A 21,832-nucleotide genomic window follows, 5' to 3' on the forward strand; every position below is an offset into this window, starting at 1 on the left:
TGATGTCCACCAAACTGAATAGCCTTTGAGACCAAGAAAAACACCAACACTATGAAAAGAAAAGAAAGAAAAAAGAATTAAGGAAAAAATTATCCATCATCAATCTATACGATTCCTCTAATAATAGCAGAATAAATTTAATGAGGGGTGGAATGGTGCCAAGGAGGAGGCCACACTGTATAAACAAGTGGAGGACGAATGATATGCGAATGGTATTCGGGGTTGGTGGTAGTGGCACCTAAGGTGGGTGATGTGAGAGCTACCCATCGCTTTGCTTAAAAATATTGCAAAACAGTTGGTATGTAATATGTATGCACTTGCTCGTTCAGCCCATTAAACGAGGAGGCGGCGAGGTGAGTTGAGTTGGAAATTTGTATTCAGGTAGAGAGGATTTGAGGATCGGAGGTGGTGGTGTTGAAGATCAGCCAAAATGGCCTGGGCTTCGCGAGCTGCGTCTCATTTAAGAGTGAAGATGAGCATAAGCTCCGCCAGATCTCCCCCATTTCCATTTCACGCTCTTCTCGCTCGTGGGTTTGCCTCTGGTATGATATTTTTATTCTATTTTCTTTATGTTTCCATGGGTTTGTTTTTGAACTTGGAGCCTTTATTCTCTGGCTAGATGATTTACTAAAATGAGAGCCTGAATACGAATCGAACACCCTAAATCTGAATCTGCCACAACCGTTTATAAATAACGAAAACAGAGTTATTCTGTTCGTTGAAAATTTCAGTGTATTTTATGTTTTTTTCGCAGTTGTCAAGGACCTTAAATATGCTGATTCACATGAGTGGGTCAAAGTTGACGGTCCACTTGCTGTTGTTGGAATAAGTGATCATGCTCAGGTTAGTGTCACAGTACCACTAATCCATGGGTTTGATTACGTGCGAGTGCTCTTTAAGGCAAAAGTCAAGTGAATAGATCTTATTTGGGAGTGGGTTCGGATTCTTAGTGCGTACAGTGTTATTTTCAGTGTAGTCTTATTTGATTTGTTAGATTTTAAAATATCCATAATTGGGTTTTCATCTTCCGCTTTTGATTTTGTAATAATGAGACTAAGTTGGTTTTTGCAAGTCTTCTGTGATTTAGTGTTGATGCTACTATTTATAAAGTTTTTTGTGGAGGTTTCATAAGAATGTCTGCATATCTTAATGTTTTGGGTGTGAAATTGGCATGTTATTTCTATGTGCAGCAATGAGAGGCTTGATGTAGTTGCCATTATAATGGGTGCAAATATTATTTGGTTAAATGATTCTTTTTGTTTCTATTTGTTGAATTTGAATCTTACAGGATCATCTAGGAGATGTTGTGTTTGTTGAGCTACCCGATGTGGGGACTAATGTTTCAAAAGGGGGCACTTTTGGTGCTGTAGAAAGTGTAAAAGCGACCAGTGATGTATTCTCGCCTATTTCAGGAGAAATAATCGAAGTCAATGCAGAACTCAATAGCTCTCCTGGTTTGGTAAGATTTCAGGAACTTGAGCATTGAGATAAATTGCTGTTTACCATGGTTGACTTTGGTGCATCATAGTTTGCTGTACTGAAATAAATTGTTGCTTACTTGACTTTGATGCATCATAGATTGTTGTTTTGGTCACGAACAACTGCATTTGCTCATGAATAGCTGCACGGAGCAATCATTTTCACGTATGTAGAGAATTGTGCGAACAGTCGTGCTTCTAATCTAAACTGTGTTCAGCTTAAGCACTACATCTTTATAAATGTTGCACTTTCCTTAGATATTGGTATACAAGTTGTGCATTTTTAAGCGTTAGATCCTGGAATTGTGCAATTTTCTTTTAGACTATAGATAGTCATGTTATCTCAATCGCCTTATATTCTCGGTTCTATACACATCTTAACTTGAATTAGAACAAGTCGAGCTGTAACTACAAATCAGGTCAAGGTGTTTATCAATCGTTTGATGTTTTGATAGATTTATCTCTCGTTTCCTTTAGACTTTAATGTTCATGCATAAGTTTTATGCCGTGTTACAGTGATTAGTTAGGATTTACCACTGAGATTACCAAACTTCGTTTACAGAACACCAAAATCCTTGAACATGCAGCTGTCAACTACTTATGAAGTATGCTTGATTTATTTGCATCTGTCACAATCTCATATTTGGTGTTTAGTTAAAGAAGAATTTCAAATCCCAGGTGACTGCTGTCCTATTGTCTCTCTAATTAAATAACTAAATCATTTATTATTTAACAGCAGAAAAAATAAATTTCTGAATATTGCAACAATTGCACAAAATAGCTGAAACTTAAATTGGGAAACATAAAACAGATAAACATATAATTGCACCTTCAAATTAGTCTTCGTTCCTTCAAAAACTTACAAGGAAACCTCTACAAGCTGTACATCTCACAACTGCATAGGAATTTACTGTATATTACTTTATTCAATTTTGCACCTATCTTTATATTATTTAGTAAAGATCTAATCTTCAGAGAGCTCCTTATCTCTTACAAGATATTTAAGTTCAGAGATAAGTATGTTCATTATTGTTTATCTGCACTTTATTAGACATGATTTAGCTAAATAATTAACTTTCACTTGAATCCTTAAAAGTGAAATGCAAAATAGAATAACTTGAACCACTTGTGAACCATTTCCAACACGTTCACAATGTGAATCAACCTATGCAGAAGTTCCTTTCCAAGTTAAAAAACTCAACAATTAATTGTTTAGTCAGCATAAAGCCAATCAATTTTCCAGGGGATGTATCACATCATAAATCTGATGAACAAAGCCATAATTGGCAAGGAATTCAAGGGGATAGATACCTTCAAAAAATGCCACAAAAGAAATTTACAACCAATAAAATACAAGATGAAAGCCTATGAAGGAAGTTCATACCAATAAAGTAGGACGATAGCTTGTGTAAAATATGCATCTTAATGTTCTTGTGGTCCCAAAATCAAAATTTCAGTCTTGTGTCTGCTGTTTTAAAGTATGCATCCTAATGTTCTTATGGTTCCAAAATTAATTTCGGTCTTAGTGTCTGCATTTTTAAAGCATATTTGTCTCTTAGAATCCACCTGTTTAGATTTATGCTCTGTTGCTTTCCTGAATGGCTTTGGAGATATAACGAACTGCTAGTCCTGATTGCGGTTGGTAGTCTGCCTAGTTGAGGTTATGATGTTGGAGTTGAGAATTTATTGGATTCTCACATAGCTTCAAATTCCTATTTATGCAAGTTGATAGAGTTTTGATTTGCTCACTCAAACCTAATTTAGGCGTTAGATTTTCATGTTTTCCCTTAACATGGTCAATCTTCTGTCTTCTAATTTCAATACTTGAATTCACCCAAATATAAGTTTGACTTACTGTACTTTTGATACAACCTGCAAATGTTATCTTTGTTTTTGCTCCAAACTTACAGATCTCTAAAATTCTTGCTTTCCTTTTTCCTCTTTGTTAAGTCTTCCTTCTCTGTACGCCTAATTTGTTTCCTGTTTTTTCCCTTGTTCTCATTGAATCTATTTGAAATTTATGTACTTCGGCTGGAGTCTTAGCTGTTTAATTTGATTTCATCCCTTCAAGATTATTTTTTTAACAGTCTTTCAATGGCTAAGTTCAGCTCACATAATTCATGTCATGATTTTTTGAGCTCTCTGCCTTAGTTTTTTCAACACTGCAGATCTTGATATCCCAACCACTGAATAATTCTCTAACTGTCTGTTAGGCTCTTTAGTTTGTCTGACCTTTCTCTTGTCTTGTTCCATCAAATCCTGGAATCCAAGGCTTCTAAAACTTAGATTATCTTAATATCTTGCTTTTGTGTTATCATTCTAAATTTCTAAGTGACGAAATTCCTCACAAGTCTTGAAAAATCATTAGGTCAAAGAATAATAATATCACCAAGGCAAGCAACTCTGAAAATTAGCAGATCTCATGTGGTTTTTCTCTTGAAAACTTCGGGGTATGAGCATCCCCAACACCCACCTCTATCTAAAGGTTCAAATAAGGAAGGATAAGATTGATATGGTTCTGCTTCAAGAAACCACAAGGGTGGTCTCTTTGTTTCAAGCTAAAGTGATGAAGACCTGGGGCAGCAAGCAAATTATAGCTGAAAACTTTTTGTTCCATTGGTTTCAAGAAACCTTGTATGTTATAAATGTATATATCCACCCCTTAAGATACAACTGCTAAATAAACTTCAATCACTTTTAAAACTGGGTAATAAAAAATCAAGATGTCAGAATCATCCCAATGTGTGATTCCAATACAATCAAATCCCCAGAGGAAAAAACATGAGACGCTGATTTGAAATAATCACATTGTAGCAGGTGCTTAATTGATTTAATTTCACAGCTCATTTACTTGATCTAGAACTAACGTTGACTGATAGACAGAAAGAAAAACATTACAATGCTGAAAAAATGGTTAGAAACTTAGAGGCATCATCTCAGACAATTGGGCAAGTCCCAAATTGAGACTGAAGACCAAAGTCAGTGATATCACTCTATTGGATAACTGGTCAATTCATTTGGAGATCATCCCAGCACGCTAAAAAATACTTAAGATTTGAAGTTGTATGATACATGAAATATGTAAATTGTTGTAGTTAGCTGTTGCTAAGTTTAATAGTCTTTCCTTTCTGGCCAGCTCTTTTAATTGTCTTTGCTGTCCTTTCTTGGCTCTTTGTGATCTTCCAAACCTTAGGCCAGACCTTGGGTTTGGTTCTTATATATTCTTATCCTTTATTTCAACACAATTGACATTTTTTACAAAAAGAACTTGCGTGGTGCACTTATCTTTCTTTTGCCATAAGTATAACAATGGTAGAAGAAGTTTCAGGAATCATATGGTATGTTATGTATAAATTCATGGACAAATTCTCCCACTTCAAGTCTAAAATGAAAGTCTGAAACCATGATTTCTTTAGGAATACTTTACTCTAATACAAAGCAGTTATGGAAGGGCTAGCCTATATCAAAAAATAGAAACAAAAATTTGGGATTGTTAACACACCAAGAACAAGAATCCATCAGGATCTTGACACTATACAATGTAGGGCAGAAATCTCCTGCATTAACTATACGGAGAAACTTGGATCCTTCAAGGGGATGCGAACACTAAATTCTTTCTCAAAATCAACCACAAACATGAAAAATGTCAATGCTATGCTTGCAATCAAAGCGACTGAAAACTTCTTGCTCACTGACAGTTAAGATATCTGGGCATACAGGACAAAATACTTTGAAGGTCTACTTCAAGCAACTTTCAACAATCAAGCAAAATTACGAGCTAATAAATATCTTCTGAAGAACACCTCCAGTCTAATGTAGGAAGTTGAAAATCACAATATCATTTGCCTGATCGCTATGATTAAGTCAGAACTGTGGTCTTCTCTTTTCAAATGGACAAAGGTCTAGGACTGGGTGGTTTTCTTAACTTTTTCTATCAACATTTCTTGAACTTCCTTAAGGAAGATCTCTTGATAGTCATGGAGGAAATGCACTGCAACAAAAGAATGCTTAAACAATTAAATTGTACTATGCCGGTCTTCGTTCCCAAACAGGATAACACTGAACTAATTAACCAATATTGCCCGTTAGCATCATGTAACATGGTATTAAAATCCTGTCCAAGATAGTAGCTCACAGACTAAAGAGTACTCTGCATCAAATCATTTCATGTTCCCAATCTGCTTTCATCCCAGGAAGGCAAATGCTGGATAAGATTATTGTCACCCATGAGCAGATCTGAGAACTGAACTTTCCCCCAGGTCTCTGAAAAAAGAGAGGAAATCTTCAATTGAAACTTTGGAACCTAAATATGGATATGTGGCTGAAATGGGATTAACCAGATAATTATTAAATTAAAGAATCATAATGCCACTGAGGCAAGCACCTCACATTAATATATTATTATCTGTGGCTACTGTCTTGGAACATTTGGGGGCTTTGGTGTATCAAACAAATGTCACTTTCTGAATGCTTAGGTAAGGAATAATGAGGTTGACATGTTCCCTCTTCAAGAAATCACAAAGGCAGCATCTTTGTCTCATCTTAAAAATAGATAGACTTATTATCTCAGACAAATTGGGAAGCCCCAATTGATACTGTCATACTGAAGACCAAAGTCAGTGATGCCATTCTATTGAATCACTGGATAGTTCATTTAGAGATCACCCCAAAACTAGAACAACACACTAAAAAGCAATTGAGATTGGAAAATGCATGGCGTTCTCACCTTGATTTTTTGCCACAAACAGAACAATGGTGGACATAACCCTAAAATATCGTAGGGCACAAAATGTTTTAATTTTTGGATGAACTCTACCACTTGAAGCTGAAATGAAAACTTGGAATTGTGAGGTCTTTGGGAATACTTCACTTTCAAATATAAAGCAGCCATGGAAGGGCTAGCAATCAAAACCACCAACAAACATTGCTCATTGACTGTTCAGTCACATGTTATCTTTGGGAATGCTTTACTCAAATATAAAGCAGCCATGGAAGAGAGCTAGCTGTCAATGCCAACAAACATTGCCCATTGATTGTTTGACATCTGTGCACATGTGACTGAATACTTTGAGGGTCTACTTCAAGTGACTCCCAGCAAATTGCAATCAAGTAAAATTCCGAGCTCAAATTGTTTTTGCTGAAAAATATCACCATTGAAATGCAGGAAGCTGAAAATCACAATATAATACGTCCAATGACAGTGATGGAGCTTATTAATGTGGTCTTCTATTTCCAAAGAGACAATGCATTAGATTGGATGATTTCCTGTCTGCTTTCTATGAACATTTGTTGGACCTCCTCAAGGAAGATGGACCTCCTCTGGCCAATTATAGAGGAATAATGCTGCAACAAAAGAATGCTTGAACAATTAAATGCTCTACTGTGACATTCCAAGTTTCCAAACAGCCTAAGGTTGAACTGATGATGGATCAGTATTATTCAACTGCACCACAACTGAAGAGGCTACATAATGTCGTTTCAAAGTTCATAATTTGTTTTCATACTAGGAAAGCAAATACTTGACAACATTATTGCCACCCGAGAGATAGTCTACCGATACTCTATCTGAACACGAGATATGTTTGGAAACATTTTTAAAATGGATATGTCTGCAGCTTTTGACAATTGCAGTTTAAATTTTTTAACAGTTGGATAAACAATTGCGCTGGTGGAACTTTCCTCTCCTCAATAGGGATTGGCTTTGGTAGGGGGATCCTCCTAGTCCATACCTCTTGATAAGGGAGATCCCATCTAACATATTTTTTCAGCAAAACCAAGAAACAAGGTACAATCTATGAATTCCTTGCCGTAGAAAAAGGATAGTATTACACAGTTTTCAGTTTGCAGATGATATGATCATATGTCCATGCTGATCATTAAGGAAATTAAACAATTTCATAATCTTTTGAATCTCTACCAACTCATCAACATCCATGTTGATCACTAAGGAAATCAAACAATTTCTTAATTTTTTCAATTTCTACCAACTCATCAACAAGGGGAAATCCAGTTGTGTCTCTATTAATATAAGAACTCACAAAGGAAACTGCAAAACATTGTGGGATTTCAAGCAGGAACACTCCTGTTATCATACTCGGGTTATCTGCTTCACTGTAACTCCACAACATTCATATGAGACTTGATATTGTATCAATTACAGGTAAAGTTTGTTGATTTTATGGTAGTGCTCATTAACCGCAAGCAAACATCAGATCTGTTGCCTTCCTAACCATAGACGATAAGCTCTTATCGTCACCCCCGAGCACACTATATGTCCTTCATGTTATTCAATTCATGACCTTGCATATATATGAATCAATACCTCCTAATGGACCTCAAGTCGGCCATATACTTTTGGCGCCAAGGATAGGGTTAGACCTATATATTACAAGTTACATATGAGTCTCCCTTAGTTGCAAGTTACATTTAACTTAATCACAAGTTACATATGCCACAAGTTACATATGACGCCCAATTAGGGCCCGACTATTAATGTCTTCTAAGGCCGGCAGGGCCACATGCACGCTAGGCGAGCTAGGTCGGCCCTAGAAGGGCTCCGACCTAGCTACATATGTCAACACTCCCTCTTAGCTAGGGAGGAGACCTTCTCAAGATCTGAGATACATGGCTGCTCCCATGGAAAATGTAAGTGAATACAACCACCATGGCTACACCCATGGATGATGTTCACCATAGCTGCTTCCAGAGGGTGAACAAGCACATCATGCAATTTCTTCCATGATACCCACCATACCTACTCGCAAAGGGTGGGCTCACCATGCCTACTCGCAGAGGGTGGAAGAGGGCTTTCACCTCAACCTTCTGCCAGAGAAGGGTGCATTACCACCATGCCTACTCGCAGAGGGTGGCTCCACCATGCCTACTCGAAGAGGGTGGAACAAGGGCTCTAACCTCAAACTTCTCTCAGAGAAGAATGCATCTCCACCATGCCTACTCGCAGAGGGTGGATCCACCATACCTACTCGCAGAGGGTGGAACGAGGCTTTCACCTAAAACTTCTCTCGTAGAGAAGAACGCATTAACAAGGGATTGCACCTTGAACTTCTCCCTCACAGAGAAGAATTCATTAACAAAATTTTCATGATGACGTGGCTCCCTCTGAAGCTGAAATGTCAGGTTCTCTCTGAAGCTGAAATGTCGAGCTCCCTTTGAAGCTGAAATGTTAGGCTCTCTCTAAAGCTGAAATGTCGAGCTCCCTTTGAAGCTGAAATGTTAGGCTTCTTCAAGCTCCCTCTGAAGCTGAAATCAATCTTCTGACCTCTTCGTCCAGGGTTACTTTTGATGATATGTCAGTCTTCCCCTGAATGCTGATTCTTCCTCTGCGAAGAAGTGCAAGCAATCTTCCTTCCTTGAATGCAATCTCTGATTCGTCCAACACGACCGAGGGTGATTTGCTCAGTGCCCAGATACACAAAGTCGTTGTAGTGCTCCATACTGGCAATCATTCCATTTCCTTAAAGTACTACCTCACGGACTCGCTCAACCCATTAAAATAAGCCTTAGCTTGTTCCACCTGCCCGCCAAGGCCCTCGCTCAACAACTCCAAAATATGAATAACGTTGACCTTCACGCCATCGATTCTCGCCCGGGACAAATATGAGTTCAATGCATTATAAAGTTCCACAGCACGCTCCGGCGGAACGAGGCCCACACCATTGCTAACAATCTTATCAACAGCCAGATCTTCCATGGTAGTTTCCAACCCTGGCAAAAGCCTTGGGGTCAAAATTTCAGACGACAATTTTGTACTCCTAGGGCGCACACCGCCCTAGTAACCACAAAAAAGCGTGCTAGACATACACATAATCCAAACTATGAAACTCCATTTTCAGATCCCTCACAAAAGCACAAGATCATACCATGTTGATTTTATGGTAGTGCTCGTTAACCGCAGGCAAACATTAGATCTGTTGCCTTCCCAACCATAGACGATAAGCTCTTATTGTCACCCTTGAGCACACTACATGTCCTTCATGTTATTCAATTCATGACCTTGCATATATATGAATCAATACCTCCTAATGGACCTCAAGTCGGCCATATACTTTTGGCGCCAAGGATAGGGTTAGACCTATATATTACAAGTTACATATGAGTCTCCCTTAGTTGCAAGTTACATTTAACTGAATCACAAGTTACATATGCCACAAGTTACATATGACGCCCAATTAGGGCCTGACTATTAATGTCTTCTAAGGCCGGCAGGGCCACATGCACCCTAGGCGAGCTAGGTCGGCCCTAGAAGGGCTCCGACCTAGCTACATACATCAACAAAGTTGACACAGTACACACGTTGGTGACTGACCATGGTTGGCAGAGTTTGGCTCATTAAATCTGTCTTATACACATTCCCTATCTACATCAAATCTGTCTTACACACTTCAAAATAAATCAGAATTCAACTTATGTTATTAGTATGGTAGCCCATAAACCTTTGGAAGCTGGATGAACCAATAAAAGAGCAACAACTAGTTCAATTGCTTCTGTTGGGGTTACGAGGATGATGTGCCAGGTTTAGGAGGTTTAAATTATTAATTTATTATTAATGACCATTCTGAAGTAGATGTCCAAATTTAAATAACAATTGAATTTCCAAAGTTGATTGCAGCAAGTTAGAAGGCATAAACAGTATGTAAGGAAGGTGACATGGGAAAGTTTGGTGGTCGCCAACATCAACATCCGTAAATGAACAATGCAGCGTTGAAATCTTGCACGGAGTTTTAAGGGAAGTTGTGGAACTCTTCCAAGCCTGCAGTCACCTCCAATCTTTGTCGCTAACTTTTAACTTAAAAGAATCTTTTCCAAAGTAATCACAGCAACCTTAGAAAAGGAATCGCAAGTGATACAAAGGGGATTGCAGGCTTTGACCAGGCCTAATCAGCAGAAGGGAGGTGACGTGTTAGGTCAAGTGGGAGAAAAGGTAGAATGAAGGCTGTGGTTCACAAAACAGGCAACAACTAGAATTTAGTAGTTTTTTAATCTTATCTGCCACCCGACAGTTCTAAAGGGGTCATGAGATAAAAGAATCAAGGTTTTCAAAGGATTGCAGCTCCAGTTTCCCATATTATTTAAAATTGATTAAATACTATTTGACTAATGTTTTTGAATATTGTATTCATAATAATAATAATAAATTTAATTAGCAGCTATTTATTTGGAAATTATATTGACAAAAAAAAATAAAAAAATTGTCAGAATAAAAAAATATTTCAGTAGAAGTGCTGGGAAATTTTAAAAGAGAATATTTCATTTTAAAGTAAATTTTCTATTCTCTGAAAGGTAAATGTTCATATGGGCAAGTTTAATTTCTAAAGAAAATTTGAGAATTTTTTTGGTAAAAGCAGGTTAAACATAAAATTGATTTTTTCAGAGAGTATAACTGTATAACTATATATGGAATCTGATTGATTTTGGTAGTTGTAGTGAGTTTTGCAGTCTGTATAAAACATATATGAAAGAAACATTGGTCCCGATTAACCTAATGCTGAGGATGAAGATTGTGAAAGGACCTATTTGACACGTATGAAGGAGCCTTCTCATTGTTAAAGCTTTTGCTTGCATCGCAGCAATCAATCATATCAATCCCACCAGTCCACAGCTTATATAGGCAAGATCTGTTGTACATTTCAAGTATTGGTACTACAGCCATAGCAATTGCAAATGCTTCCACAGGGTTTACAGCATAGTAATAATCTGTTGTATGGTCCTCCTTCAAAGAAATCAGGACTGCAACCAGTTCATTCCTTTGGATGAGATAATTTTGAGTTAGTGCAGCTCAATGAGCTACCATTTTTGTTTTGATGGCATTTTCAATCTAAATGCAATATAAGTTCATTGAATAAAAAATGCTTCCAAAAGGCACACCAAAGTGAGAAATCAGGACTGCAACCAATTCATTCCTTTGGATGAGATAATTTTGAGTTAGTGCAGCTCAATGAGCTACCATTTTTGTTTTGATGGCATTTTCAATCTAAATGCAATATAGTTCATTAAATAAAAAATGCTTCCAAAAGGCACACCAAAGTGAGGCAAATCTGTTTTCCAAATGTATAAAACTTCTTCAATTCAGTTTTATTTATTTGATTATTTATATCCTTTTATATGATAATTGGTCCAGAGCAATGTTCCACTAGGATGCCACCCAGGGGTCTGGACAACATCCCAAATGCCTTGGTGAATTGGAGGAGACATCTCCCTTTTTAGGACTGGACCGTCTGCACCATTTGGTGCATAAAAATAGAAAAGGTTCCTAAGGGAAAAAATGCTAACACCTAAAAATTTAAAATGGGGAAGATCATCAATTGCAAATTCAGCACATTTTATTTACTTTTAAAATTTCACACTTCTTTTAGTTTGCCTATGTTATTTGAATAGTCATCCTGTTGTCACTGAAATTTGAAATGTTTTTGGTTCTTGAAACTGCATTCCCATTCCTTTTGTTAGCATTTTAATTTGCCCCTTTTGAGGTAACACAAAATGGGACAGCATGTAAGGTAAAATCCTTCTTTGAATTAGAAGAGGAAGCTCCTTTGTAACAAAAAGCAAAACCCTACTGTCAAGGAAATGGATGCTTAACTTTTTATATTATGTAAAAGTTAGATATGTGGATTTTGAGTGTGCATTACTTCTTGGGCAGGGCACAAGGCTTATCGGCATTTCTACTTATGATGAAAGATTTTTCTCTTTTCCAAAAGTAAAACCTACAATGGCTAACTAACACTTGCACTTTCTAGCTAAAAGTAGAGACTAGGAAGCATGAGTACAAAGCAAAAATTGGATTGAAAACAATACAGACAATTCAGTAAATTGAACAAAGGAAATTGCAAACAAAGCCACAATTACCTTCCGTTGGATCTTTAGGTCACTGAGCTATTGTTTTTGGGTGTAGAAAATTAGCAAATATATCCTAAATTTAGGATACAATATTTTCCTTAAATTAGGATGCCATATTGAGTTAAAACTCAGGACAGTATATTTAGCTTTCCCAAATTTAGGATACTATATTTAGTGTTAATTTTTTAAAATTTAGGTGAAAGTGTCTAGTCAACTTTTGAGAATATTTTTGTTTTATTTTTATTTTATTCTGGATGTAGTAGTAGTTAAATTTCCTATTTCTAGAGAATTCTAAGTGATAGAAAATGTGATAAGCTTCAACTTTATTAGTGCTTTAGTCCTATTTTTGTTTGCCTAAATTAACGTGTCTATATAATGACCATGAGACACAGAAGAATCTAGAATGGAAGAATATTTCAGACAACTGATATAATTTGATCTCAACTTTTATTCATTGTTTTTGGTACTTTTAAAAGTTTGTGTATGCATAGCATTTAGAAGTGCAGGTTTGATCAAAGTTTAAGTTAAACTATTCATTTCAACCCTGTAGTGCAAAATTTATATACCATGTGCTAAACATGGTGTTAGAGCACTGCTATCGAGATCTTCCAAGATTGTGAATGGAATATGTTGCTGCCGGTGAAGGAGTTGTAGCAAGATTTTGGTGCTTTACATTAGTGATTGAAGTATCTAGGAACTTTGAATTTTGTAGGGTGTGATATCCTGGTTGCTTTAGCGTATGGAATATTAATCTAGAACTGTGTTAGGTTGTTGATCTGGACTTGTCATAGGTGGTTGATCTAATTTGTTCAGTTTTAGCGTGTTCCAACAGCTGCAAAATTTTACTCCTCGGAAGTGCAGAATGCAAATGTTGTTGGAAGATGTTGATCATTGGGTCTATATGGAAACCATGTTGAAACCTTTTCACGTTGTTTAGTTGGCTTAACATAACAGGATGGTCAAGGCAAAGCATACCATCTCGGGTTTTGTGAAGGATCATTTGGTTTCACATTGTTGAAAATAAATCAGCAAACTATATGTGTGATGCCTTGGCCACTCTTTCTCAGTGTTAAAATCTTCCATAAGATGTTGCTGAAGAACAAATTTAATGCCACATTCATGAGTGACATAAAGGCAATAGCCACCTTTGTAATGAAGATCACATAAATTTATGATCAGCTTGCAACAATTGAGATTAAGGTGAAGGATGAAGAGTTGGTACCAATGGTCATGTTCTCTCCATTTTGGGAACCTTTTGTTTTGGGTGTTTGTGTCTTTTGAGAAGCTTTGGGATGATTTTTTCTAGGAAGAAATTGGACTTGAAGCTAAATATAGAATAGAAGATAGAAGATGAATAAAAGTTGCAAGAAAAGACTTGGGAAGGGTCAGAAAGGAAATCCCTAGGAGGCAAATTCTTTTCAATAATGGAAGAATGATTTAAGCCATATCAAGTGTTTCAAGTGCTAAAAGTTTGGCCACCATGCTTCTCAATGTCCTAAGAAGGGGAAGGCAAGTGGCAGTAGCAATAGGTTTTAAAGGGTGCAAAAGCTTCAACAGTGAATTAGCTTTCATCCAGGTTTGAGACCACTGTCTCCACAGTTTCATGCTTATTCATTAAAGTTGTTTTTTTGTGTAGGGTGGTATGTGAACTGTAGCATCAAGACATGACATTTTTTTAGATGCAGGAATTAGGTAGGCCTCCCTTTAAACCGCAGTGCACTGGGTAAACTTTTTAACGTGACCGATGCCACTGGCGTGACACACCTTTTGGTACCGCGTCGGCTGGGGGGAGATTGGACCTCGTGACCTTGCTCCTATCACAGGGAGTGCTCACCATTTGAGCCAGGCCCCCAATCCATCTAAAGATATGACATTCAATAAAAAGTTTTTTAGCAAATTTCAGGAGTAAAAGGTTGGTTTACATGTAGAACTTGGTGATGATGCCTTATGTCCTATTGTTGGGATAAGTGTTAAAACTTGAACCAGAATTTAGAAAAACTGAGAACAAAAAACAAAGAATGAAACACAAATACACAAGTCCTTATCCTGGGAAAACCCTCCAACTGAGGGTGAAAACCCAACCCACTCAAAATGAAGTTTATTATATCTCAGAAAAGAATACAACTGATGATAGTCTCAGATTACTATCAATCACAATAATATGAGTTTGACTCTCTACAAATCAATCATAAGAATGAACTCAGATGATACATCTCGCATACAATCGAAAAAGCTTCATATATCTGAAAACTCTGTATACAGAAGGAACACATAATATCTCTGAACTGTCAGACACAATCACACAATTTTTATGAAAGAGAGAAGTCGATATTGAAACTGCCGAAGAAGAAGAACCCGAGACAAGGAAGAATAATGAATATAACATATCGGAATTTCTAGTGAAGAGTGACACGAAGGGAGAGGGAAAGGCACAGACAGTTACATCTGCACCGACAGCCTCATCACCTTCACTGACAGCCACATCACCTTCACCGACAGCCGTAGCAACATGAAGAGTCACCGACAGCAAACAAGGCAAGAAAAGAACGGAAGCTAAGGAGCTGATACTAGACGAAATAAATAAGGAACACTGCATTGATAATCTCTATCGTAGCTACATCTTCAACAATAAGAACTACTTTTTTTCTGCATGTCTTTTGCTAATATTCTTGACTTTCATGATGTACTTTATGATCTTGGATTAGCAAAGAATTTACTTTCAGTTTCAGCTATGACAGTTTTGAAGTGGTTGGATTTGATCATTGACAAGCAATCAGTAGAAATTGTAGCCAAGATCCGAGCCAAATATTGGCTAGAGGTGTTTGTAAATGAGGTCTTTCTAAGTTGATTGTTAATCCAATCAAGTAGATGTTATTGATACATGACAGTGGCAAATTGCATAAGCTTTGACACATTAGATTTGGCCACTCGCACTGTGGTGCCCTATTTCATTTGAAGAATATGGTGTATGGATTACCTAACTTTAGGGTAGAAAAAAGTGATAGATGCAAGGGATGTGCACTTGACAAGCTCATCAAGACTACTGTTCTAAACAATGAGCACAAATCAAAATTAAATCTATATTTGATTCATTTAGATGTTTGTGGACCTATGTTAACAGCTTTTGTGGCTGGAAATATTTACTATGTTTCTTTAGTTGATGATTTTTCAAGAAAAACCTAGATTAATTTTGTGATGACCAAATATGAGGTCTGATAATGAAGGTGAGTATATCTCCAAGCGCTTTTATGTTTTGTAGAGATGTAGAGAACAAGAGAATGTTGATCATGCCTTACAACCCTCAGTATAATTAGGTTAGGTCCATGGAGAGTATTAATTCTATTGATTCATGACTTAGATCTATTCATGATTCTTTGGGTTGAAGCATGTAGTTGTGCAATATGCTGCTTTAAATGAACATTTATGGAAGATTTGAGGTTTGATAAGTGGCACACAAGGCCAATTTTTTGGTTTAAATTTTTTTAAAAAAAGTTGACCATTTTGATACCCATAGTGATGTTTGGCTGCATATGGGGGATATTTGAGGGCTGTTCTTGGCTGTTCTTGGGCTGTTGGGCATGCTTCATTGATTTTCCCTCAACTTTGGGAATGTTAGGGAATTGTTCTTGGCTGTCCTTTTATTTAAAAAATGGGAGGTGGATGAGGACATGATGGAAGGGCTGTGAACATCCTCTCATTACATTGCAGTTAAGACCTTAGCTTCAATGAGAGCTATAAGCCATGTATTCTCTTTTCCATTCCATTAGTTACATCTTCTCATAATCCTTTGTCAACACAAGGGACTGTATTTCAACCACTATCTATTTGACAGATCTGTCTTATTCATGTAAGTTCTCTTTTTCATTCCTTGTTTAGAGGCCCAACAATACCCCACTGGTTTCTTTCTTAGAGGAACCAACAAAAAGGTGAGGATCTGCCATCCAACGGAATCCCAACCAATCCCGTTGGTGTCTCGTCATGAACTTGGGCAGCAACTTTGGGATCGACATCCCACCTAAAGGTGGAGTCTGTTGATACTTTGGAGTTTGATGATCTTGAAGTCAAAGAGCAGTATGCATGGCCACTAGCTTTTTCACTCATCTGTAGGTAAGTCTATTCCTTTTGATGGAGTGGATAAAGCCATATGTGGACCAATTCCTCTTTGCATTAGAGAAATTCCTCAAAGAGCACTATGCATGGCCACTAGCTTCTTCGTTTGTTTGTAGGTAAGTCTATTCCTTTGATGGAGTGGATAAAGCCATATGCGGACCAATTCCTCTCCGCATTAGAGGAATTGGAAACTTGTGAAAGGAGGCAAATGGAAAGCATCTTAAATTGTGATGTATCTTTCTCATGCCATGTCCACCAACCATTAAGGTCAGTTTGAGCTAATGTAGCTCTATTTATCTTTGCCTTTGGTTTACTGTATGTTGGACCACCAAGATTTGTGAAGGAAAGCCATTGTGTGCGAACTATTGTAGATTCCTCAACTCAATACATCTTTTGAAAGGCCTTCAAGCCTTTCTTTCACCTCTTTGTGTTATCACATGAAGGCAACCTTGTAATGTCCCCTTATGGACTATCTTGGCAAGTGGGGGCACATATCTCGATTCCTATTCTTTCTCTATCAAATGGTTGCGACTTAAAACCAAGTGAAGAGTATTACACAAATTATCAATTGTTATTTCTTACCAATTATGTCAGATTGATGTAGAACTGATAGCAAGGTCTGATAAACAATTATGAGATATACTATAAATGATTTACTTAATTACTTATTGTAATAAAGGAATGAGGCTGGTCTGATGTACGATATGCCCCAATTGATATATATATGGCTTTGGTGATGGTTTATTCTGTCTGATATATCAGTTTCTTTACAAATGTCCATGTATTGCTAACAGCGATATGTAACTATTCTCCAATGATCCTTTTCTATATCCCCTAATGTAATGTCCCCCTCTAGAGACCAAACCGATCCTCATTAAATATCCTGTAGAGTTGTATGAGTGCAACCATTGTTTAGGATAGACACACCCTATCATAATCGTATCTCTTTATAATTGGTTTAGTGTTATAATCGCAGCTTTTCTCGATTCTTTATATGTTGTTTGTATTAACGTATGTATTAATTATGGTTTCTTGTAAACCGCACGACCTTGCATATTACAACCGCATAACAAATCATTGGCTTGGTAATCGAGCTTGTCTCTTGGTAATGTCATACGACTCCCTATATCCATTGTTCCACACTCTTTTGCTGGCCACAATAAAATATATCAGATACATTTGTAATAGTTATCATGCTAACATATCAATGGATATTCTTTACGGCATATCTAAGTCTCTTAACTCCCGTTACTGAGGTCTTCAGACTAAATACTCCGCAGATTAATACTTCACTGCTATTATTCAATGTCCATATTCCTCTGTATTGTCTCTTCATACTTGAGATGCCCAACACCCGATAGTATTGTGTATACTAGCGATAATGATTACTATGATTACTGCATTAATTCATTCTATTTGCTGGCTCCACAGTGTTAACACAGTTGATCATTCACCTTGGGCCACGTTGTAACCATATTATCTTTTTTGTCTTTGATAATCTTAATCAATGTTGTTGGCCTTCTTAATCCTCTTCAAGATCGATATCTGATTATCATAAATCACTGTCTATTGTGAGGGGACAATCTCTGACATCAGCAGTTATATTTAATTTAATAATTAACTTTATTTAGAATGATTGTTATTCTATTATATATTGTTTTTATTGAATAGTTGATTTTCTGAATTTATTATTATTATATTTGTTTTCTAATTACTTTGTTATTTTGTCAATAATATAATATTGTAAAATTTATATCATTATTTGATAAATATGAAATTAATATTAATATTTAATAAATATAAATTATATATTAAACTTGTTTATTATTGTCATTAAGATTTTATTTAGTTCGTTCTATTTATTTATTTGGTTATATATATTATCATTTATTATCATTTTAATTGTATTATCATTTATTATTAAATTCTATTATAAAGCGGGCATCATCCTGTTTTGATTGTTTAGATGGGAATATCACAAACCTTCTAGCCTTTGGTGCATGCCATTTGGGATTTAGAGAAAAGGCTTCCATATAGAGTGGGGTGTTCATTGTGTCCACCTCTGCATTACAATGGGCTTAATATGTTGCTTATAGAATCCCAAAGTAGGATCTTTAGCCAAAATTGTTTGCTTTATCTTTCTAAGCATGTTGCCAAATGTCTCATATATCTCTCCAAGATTAGTAGAGTCCATCTCACCATATCAATGACATCTACAAGAAGTGAGATGAAAGAGAACATATTTGCAAAATGCAAACAAAAAATTCAAAAGAATTAAGTGACAAGTTAGAAACTTCAAAAGTTAAAATATTAAAATATTAATATCAGAAATTTAATCAGAAAATCAGCAATTTGATATTTAATATTTAATAAAATCAGTAATGTCTTACCTCACAATGGACCACCGATCATCATCAAGGACCCTTTGATTGATGGCTTTCCTTTAGTAGAGCTGGAATAGGCCATGTACTCCATTTTGAATTCAGCATCATCAATTGTAGAGGATCATGCACCTCAAACACACTCTCTAATAAAATGAGCTAATTGGCATATCTTGTTTCAACATGTTTGAGGAACTCTTTTGAAAATGTCTTGAAGAGAGAGCAAGTGAGGTGTGGCAGTTGCGAATGAACATTTGAATAACTCACCACCAACCATTCACCACCACTAATTTTCCTCTTTTCTCTTGTGACAATATCACTACTATCACTACCAACCATGGATAGCATATGCATAGATGATTGTCCACTTGGAAAACAATGTGCTGACATTGCCACACCTTGAGGCCTCATTTCTGCCTCCATGTGCAATCTATGAGACCGTACCCTTGTGTAGCTCCCTCTAAAATCTGTCTTGCAAATGCAACAAAATCACACCCATTCCCCCTTAAATTTTTACTTTTGGTATCTAGGGCTGTCACAAGTTGAAGAAGAGGTTTTTTGTTAAAAGGGCCCTTTGCATAAATTTTCAAGACAATTGAAAGGCACTTAAAATGAATTTGGTAGCTGTTCTGCCTGTTCACCTCCACCCACAACATTCCACACTTTGAGTTGCATTTATTTGAATTTCTTCCACTTCATTGTCACTACTATCATCCTCATTGCTGCTCATGTTGGTTTTGTGAGATTTAGTGAAACTTTAAACTGAAAAATGAAAAAGAATTTTTTTTATTTCTTACTATAATCTTTTAAAGAATGACCTACCTCTTTCAAGAAAGAGTTGTTCCACTACCAAAAATGCCTTGATTCAACTTCTCTTACAACTTCCCCTTCAAACCCTGCTAAAAAAAATTGTTTCTCCTTCAACTTCAAACCCTGTTGTCACTTGCAATATTGTTTTGACAAACATAAAATTTCCCATTTAGGATGACCTGGGACGTGGGAGCCCACCCAAAAAGAATTAAATTAATGTTTTTTTAAAGTGCTTTGATTTTTTATTTTTGTTTAAAATGCATTGAAAACAGAGGGGAAGGCTGGCTATATCCCCTTTGCGTTTCATTCCTGTCCCCACGTTTCAGAAATGTTTTCGGTGATTAGTGGTGTTTTGGGGATGGCCAGGGACATCCCTGACACGCCCCCTGTCCCCAAAATTTCCTGGAAATGGGGATGCGCCTGGAAATGGTGACACGCCAAAAAAGACCGGGACACATCCCCAGGTTTCTTTGATTTTAATCGACACAATTTGCATCATTTTTTTCAACCCATGTTTTAAAAATTTACTGCAGGAGAAAATTGTAAGATAATGCCATAGCGTCAAGTGTTGCCAATGGTAACATAAAATGATAAACAAGTACATATTGAAACATATTCGAGCTCAAGTTTTCAAAGCTGTATATAATAGTGGGCTAATAGAGAGCAAAGTCAATCTTGTCTCCTGAAGCTGGACATTAAGAGATTATTCCTGGAGATTTGGATGTATTCCTGATGAATGCAATGGCAGTAAGTGTTTGACTGGCTTACGACATCATTAACATTTATGAATATTATGTTAAATGTCAGAAAAGATAAACTTTTCAGTTTTAATATCCTGATGACCATGGTGGCAATAATTTGCCAAAATCGTATCTTTAATTTTCTTTCTCTAGCATTAATGTATACAGCATCACTGGATGAGAATGAAACAAGAATTTGCATTTAATGGATATATAGGATGATATTCTCTAGAGTTGTTCCTTGCCACAATTTTTAAACAATTCGCTAGTTAGCTTGATCAATTTGCCATAAGAAGAAACAACTTACTACTCTACTCAAACATCTTACCATATCATTAATGTATATGTAGCACTGAATCAAAATATAAGTAGAATGTGCATTTAATGGATACATAAGATGACAAGTGATGTTCATGGCCACAGTTTTTAAATAATTTGCCAGTTAACTTGATCAATTTGCCATTAGAAGGAACCATTTATTAATTTACTCAAATTTTCTTCAAATTAATCACTAGATACTATCATCCATAGTTTTATGTTCGCTTTTCATATGTTTGGCATAATATCATGTAATTTTCCATAGCTACACCAGCATAGATTACAAGATATTATTATCTGTAGTATTATGCTATTTCCTATGTCTGGCACAATTTCACATATCTAGCTGGGCTCTGATAATTAATGCATCTTTTTTAATCTTTGAAGTTTTGTGTATGGTAATCATATATTTGGTTTCAGGTTAATGCAAGTCCATATGATGAGGGATGGATAGTAAAATTGCGCATGAATGACCCATCAGAGGTGGACTCTTTAATGAGTGCAGACCAGTACACAACATTTTGTGAAAATGAGGATTCTAGCCATTAACAGAGCAACTGCCCTTGTGATAAGGCTAATGGTAATCGAAGCTCTTGATGCAACTTTTAATAAGTTTAATTCCATTGTTTACTCTTTCTTTCCACAAGTTAAAAGTATCTCATCGCATTGTTTTTGTATGGATTTGGGTTTACAGCCTTAATATTTATCTAGAGAGTTGCTAGATACTAACCGAATGTTATCTCTGCAGATTTTCTTTGAATAATCAAAGTTTCATGGAAACATTTCCAAATGCCAAGTTCAAAGTTTTATCTATGGAAACCATTTAGGTGGTATATGAATGTGAGATTAAGGATTGTGTTTTGAGGTTAAAACCATTGCTACATGCACATGTAATGCTTCTGTTCTAATATTATATTCAAGTATTGTTTTAAAACATTGTTTTGAGAGTAATGCAGATGAAAAACAGGGTGTACGTGCATTTTTGAAATTTGCCTACTTCAAAGTGCAGTTTTATACAGGAAGCATGTTGAAGCTCTAATTAATGCAGCATTGGATTTCTTGATAAATATCTTGAATTTGTAGAGGCTGATAGCATTGAGGTTCTTGATGATATATGCTTTTGTTAAATCTGATTGTTTTC

The 21,832-nt window shown here is 36.3% G+C and overlaps 1 protein-coding gene across 1 annotated transcript; it reads left to right on the plus strand.

The window, feature by feature from the left end:
• The first annotated feature begins 211 nt into the window (after positions 1–211).
• Positions 212–21,758, plus strand: LOC131070930 (glycine cleavage system H protein 2, mitochondrial). The gene is made up of 5 exons (XM_058006622.1): positions 212–542; positions 755–843; positions 1,289–1,459; positions 21,112–21,271; positions 21,440–21,758. Exons 1-4 carry the CDS (start codon positions 431–433, stop codon positions 21,238–21,240), a joined length of 501 nt encoding a protein of 166 aa, XP_057862605.1. The 5' UTR covers positions 212–430; the 3' UTR covers positions 21,241–21,271; positions 21,440–21,758.
• Positions 21,759–21,832: the final 74 nt, after the last annotated feature.

This window comes from Cryptomeria japonica, chromosome 1 (genome assembly GCF_030272615.1).
Source record: "Cryptomeria japonica chromosome 1, Sugi_1.0, whole genome shotgun sequence".
Taxonomy (NCBI): domain Eukaryota; kingdom Viridiplantae; phylum Streptophyta; class Pinopsida; order Cupressales; family Cupressaceae; genus Cryptomeria; species Cryptomeria japonica.

What these genes read in the sequence shown, in the direction of transcription:
- LOC131070930 (XM_058006622.1), top strand. Translation starts at nt 431, where the DNA reads ATGGCCTGGGCTTCGCGAGCTGCGTCTCATTTAAGAGTGAAGATGAGC. An exon ending in GAATAAGTGATCATGCTCAG is followed by an intron (nt 844 to 1,288) that starts GTTAGTGTCACA and finishes TGAATCTTACAG; the next exon opens with GATCATCTAGGAGATGTTGT. An exon ending in TCAATAGCTCTCCTGGTTTG is followed by an intron (nt 1,460 to 21,111) that starts GTAAGATTTCAG and finishes ATTTGGTTTCAG; the next exon opens with GTTAATGCAAGTCCATATGA.